Source organism: Helianthus annuus, chromosome 16 (assembly GCF_002127325.2).
Source record: "Helianthus annuus cultivar XRQ/B chromosome 16, HanXRQr2.0-SUNRISE, whole genome shotgun sequence".
Classification (NCBI taxonomy): Eukaryota; Viridiplantae; Streptophyta; class Magnoliopsida; order Asterales; family Asteraceae; genus Helianthus; species Helianthus annuus.
In genome coordinates this window covers 150,074,935-150,079,340 of record NC_035448.2, presented here as the reverse complement: position 1 = coordinate 150,079,340, position 4,406 = coordinate 150,074,935, and the positions used below count along the sequence as shown (strand labels likewise).

At 34.9% G+C, this 4,406-nt stretch overlaps 1 protein-coding gene across 1 annotated transcript; it reads right to left on the bottom strand.

The window, feature by feature from the left end:
- Positions 1-209: 209 nt before the first annotated feature.
- Positions 210-2,130, bottom strand: LOC110919788 (probable WRKY transcription factor 65). Its single transcript, XM_022164044.2, has 3 exons — positions 1,823-2,130; positions 1,555-1,704; positions 210-1,038 (listed from the first exon to the last, which is right to left on the bottom strand). Exons 1-3 carry the CDS (start codon positions 1,930-1,932, stop codon positions 432-434), a joined length of 867 nt encoding a protein of 288 aa, XP_022019736.2. The 5' UTR covers positions 1,933-2,130; the 3' UTR covers positions 210-431.
- Between the last annotated feature and the right edge of the window lie 2,276 nt (positions 2,131-4,406).

Below are 4,406 nucleotides of genomic sequence, written 5' to 3'. Positions count from 1 at the left end.
ACACTCCTCTTTTTTATTAAGCAATATTATAAACAAAGAACTTCAATAATCTAATCATTTTGTTGAGTGTTAAAGCTTTTGCATCATAGCATCCCTAAAAACATGCAAGAAAATCTAATAAATAATTGTGATATGGTGGTATATCCCTTCACTTATAGTTAAAGTGTCATGTAAAGCATCTTTACGTTAGAAACAATGGCAACAAAAAGTGCTCAATAACATCCACATGGAGACAAATTTCTATCCAATAGAAACAATTTTTTTCTCCACCTTTTGTTCGTTATGACTTATGACACTGAAACCAAGAAATATCTAAACATCAAAAGTTGGAAAAAAATATTCAAGGTTATAAAATTGTTTGTCTAGGCATCTTTAGGCGCACTGTACGCAAATTTATAAAAGAAATGACAAATTTGTGACTAAAATGCCTATCACCCTTTCGTCCCGCACCACGGGGCCAAATTGCGCGTCCTTCGGTCCTCGTTTATTATTTCTCTTCGTCGGAAAACCGTCGTGCATTCGGGTAACTCGCCTAGATCAGCGAATAAAGACTCGTCTTCTTCTCTGATCGAAAAGATCATCGCCATGTCAGCATCCCCGACTATGTCCCCAGCCAGCAATGGACTTTCTAGCATGGTTGATGATTGATCAAGATCAGAAAACCATCCATATTGATCAGTGTTGGTTATAAAATGACCCCCTGGGCCCACCTCGAGGTTCGTGAACTCGGGTTCAACTATAGATTGCTTGTTTAATGTTGGAAGCTCTTCCTCTTTTTTTAAACAGGGAAGATCTTCCTCTTGATCATCGATGTTGGAAACTTCTTCTTCCGTGCTAGTGGGAGTAGAGGCCGGTGGTGGTGATATGGCAGAGTTGTGGTGATTGTGATTGTTATTATTGTTGTTATTTCTTGATGCCGGCCAAGAATGGTTGTGGTCACATGAATACGTCACAATTACCATTGTAGGGTCCGCTCGGTTTCTCTCTACTTGTTTTCTTGCTGGACAACCTTTCGAACTACTACATCTATAATAGCCCCTGCCAAAAATAATAATTGAGGCTTATTAGTTTCTTAATCCTCGTTTTTCTTGCATTAGCATCTTGTAAACATCAATGTATTTTAATATTCAATTTTAAAATTAGTTTATCACAATACCCTATTATTCTAAATTATCAACCAACGTTGTAACTTGGGAGTTGAATTCTCAAAGTAAATGGTATTTCTTTAAAAATAATTAGGAAGATACAATGTAATTAAAAAAGAAAAAGAAAGAAAACAAAAATCTCAATTATTTTCTTATAATTCAGAAAGTTAAAATATTGTAATTACAACTTCTGTCTATAACTTGTTTAATTTCTTTTCAATTATATATGCATATATTAGTTAAAAGATTATGAATTTTAGATGTAGGAACATGTATAATTGAAGAACACAATAATGTTTTCCAACAATTTATGTGCAAAATTCTTTATTTCAATTAAGAACCTCAATTACCTTAAATTAATTATATTATGAACTTGTTAAACTAAACAAACTTTGGAGTGTAAACTTACCGAGGGTAAGGTGAGCCTTTGATGGGTTTCTGACCATATTTTCTCCATGCCCAAGAATCAGAAGGGGGAGCATTTATCTCACTCTTAAGCCGCGATCCTTCGATTTCTTTAATTGGCACAGACACAACTCGTTTTTGCAACGAACGTTTACTATAACAAATCCAAAAAAACATATGTTACAACAATTGTTAGCTTGTTATGTCATGTAAAATTCAGTTATGTACGCGTGTTCTAGACAAAATAAAAAAAAATAAAAAAATCAACTAACCTTCTTTTAGAGGACAAAGTGGAAGTTGTCTTCGTGTCGTTAAACACGCCAGAAGATGGCGAATCTTGGCTGTTTTCTGGTGAGTATTCGTGTTCTTCGTGATCTTCCATGATTGAATAATTTCCAGAAAGAAGTGGATGTGATCTTCTTAAGCTTTCTTGATATTTACCGTTGTGTTTGTGCCTATATATGTACAATAGCTCATATGGATTAATGAGAGATGTTTGTGTGTGTGTGTGTATGTGAGAGAGAGGAAGAAAATGGAGGAAGGTGATGAACAAATGGAGTTGGTCCAAATTAATTATATGGGTCCCGAATGTTGACAGATGGGCAATTGGATATTTTATAGAGGACGTGCAAGAAGGTGTGAAAAATAAATCCAAAATCCAAATGAAAAGGGGGGGGGGGGGGGGGGTTAATTACAATATTAATAAGGTAATGGTAATACAATACTATACTCCAACTTGAAAGGGACTTCACAATTTTAATCTATATTAATTTCATTCAAATATACGACTTTGGGATTTAATTAATTTTCTTCCTGACAGTTGTAGATTTTTTTTATTTTATTTTTTTTTCTAAATTTCAACAAGTGAATTATTGGGTTCATTGGTTCAAATGCTATCGTACATAATATTAGTCGTGATTTTTAATTTCACATGCCGAGTTCGGTGACGTTTTATGGTAGATATATGTAATTTGCTGCGTATTAATATGGAGTAATGGGACACATTGATTTTCTACAAATTATTAGATTGTGAAATTGGATTTTCAAACAACATTTGTGTCCGAGATTATATTAACTTGTTATGTTTTAATGGTAGACCCACACCAATAATGATCCATGTTTTTAAAAACATGTAAGGCGGCTACCACAAAGAGACACCGCATATTGGCACGTTGCTGGAGAATTGCAGTTACATCCTTCAACTCTCTCTTTTGTGTCGTTTCATATTTAAACTTAAGCAAGATCATTGTTTCCGTACACCAAGATGAGCTTGTGAGGAAGCGGTTAGCAACCCTCTAAGATGGTCTTAATGCATACTAATTATGGGTGAGAGTAGGCTACAAAGTATATATTGGAAATATTGTGAATATATAAATTTTCACAAATATAGAAAATGCATTTTTCCTAATTTTGGACTACAAATAAATATAAGAAACGAAGGAGATTTCATATATTTATTTGTGTATTTGTATTCTATGTTGGAAGAGCTTCGCAACGAACTAAACCGCGTCCAAAACGGAGCTAAGATGAATGAGATATCGATACTCAAAGTTTGGTGTTTGAAACAATGAATGCTGAAATAATGGGAAACTGGCACATTGTCCCACATAGAAGGAGAGATGAAACTTAAAGGGGGTATTTAAGTGGGAACACCCCATCCTTAATGTTTCATGGAAGCACACACTCGCACGCGCACCAGAGTGTCTGTCAAGCGCGCGCACACGACAGAAGCTTCCAGACTTTAATAACAGAGCAGTTTCATTTCAGCATTTGAAATGGACGCGTCAACGGTTTTAACTGAGAATTAAATGACGAATTAAAGTGCATTGAAGACGTTAATGCAAGTTAATTCTCTCATTTAGTTCGTTTTTTGGCTATTTCAACTCAGATGCTGTATAAATACAGCATCTCATCCACTGCAAAAGACACCAGCAACACCAACAACTTATGCAAACTTCCTTCTACATACTTCTGATCTTTTTCTTGCTTCTTTCAAGGTATTCTTCGGGTCCTCGAGCCAGCTCCGGCAATACTACTGCTCCGGCAGTTGTACCCTGGGAAACAAAACGAGTTCTCTTGGGAGACTCGGAATTTGTTTTAAGGGCCCTGTGTTAAACACAAATCTCAGCCAATCTTAATTTCTGTTTCATCTTTCATTCTTGTAATTTCATTATTTAAGTTGTAATTGTACTGTTTTTCAGCTTTCTTTACTTCTGTATTGTAATTGAATAATAAAATTGTTTTATTTTATTTAATACGCGAACGACTCCTACAATCTTAAAACAAATTTTAAAACACCGTTCGTGTATTCAAAACCACTCTGTTTGTGATTCAAACTAGTTTTGTTTCACACAGTTTGTGATTTAGAAACAGATTTTATTTCTGTTTTCATCTTCAAAGGAACGACTTTGATTGAAAAAAGTGCTCATTACTTGTCCTCAAAGTTGTACTTAGAAGCTGACTAGGAAGTTTGTTTTAATACTTATAATTTTTTTTTGTTTTGGTTTTTAAAGTTGGACTTAAAAGCCGAACAGTAAATTTGTGGTAAATCTGACTAAGAAACGCCTTGGTTGTTTGCACTAACCCGCTAGTTGTCTCTGATTGTTAAATCAGCGTGCAAAACCTCGGAGGTGTACCCAGTTGACATTAAAAATTATAATTAAATAGTTTATTTCTGAACTAAACTTGGAATTTTAATTTTTCAGAATGTCGACTAAAAACATCAATGTCAACAACAATACGAATGTTGTGACGGGAACCCCCTTGAATTCCAACACTATGGGAGCGTCCACGGTGGCCAATAACGCTGAAAGACTAGAGAAGTTCTCGGGTTTACACTTCAAAAGGTGGCAATAG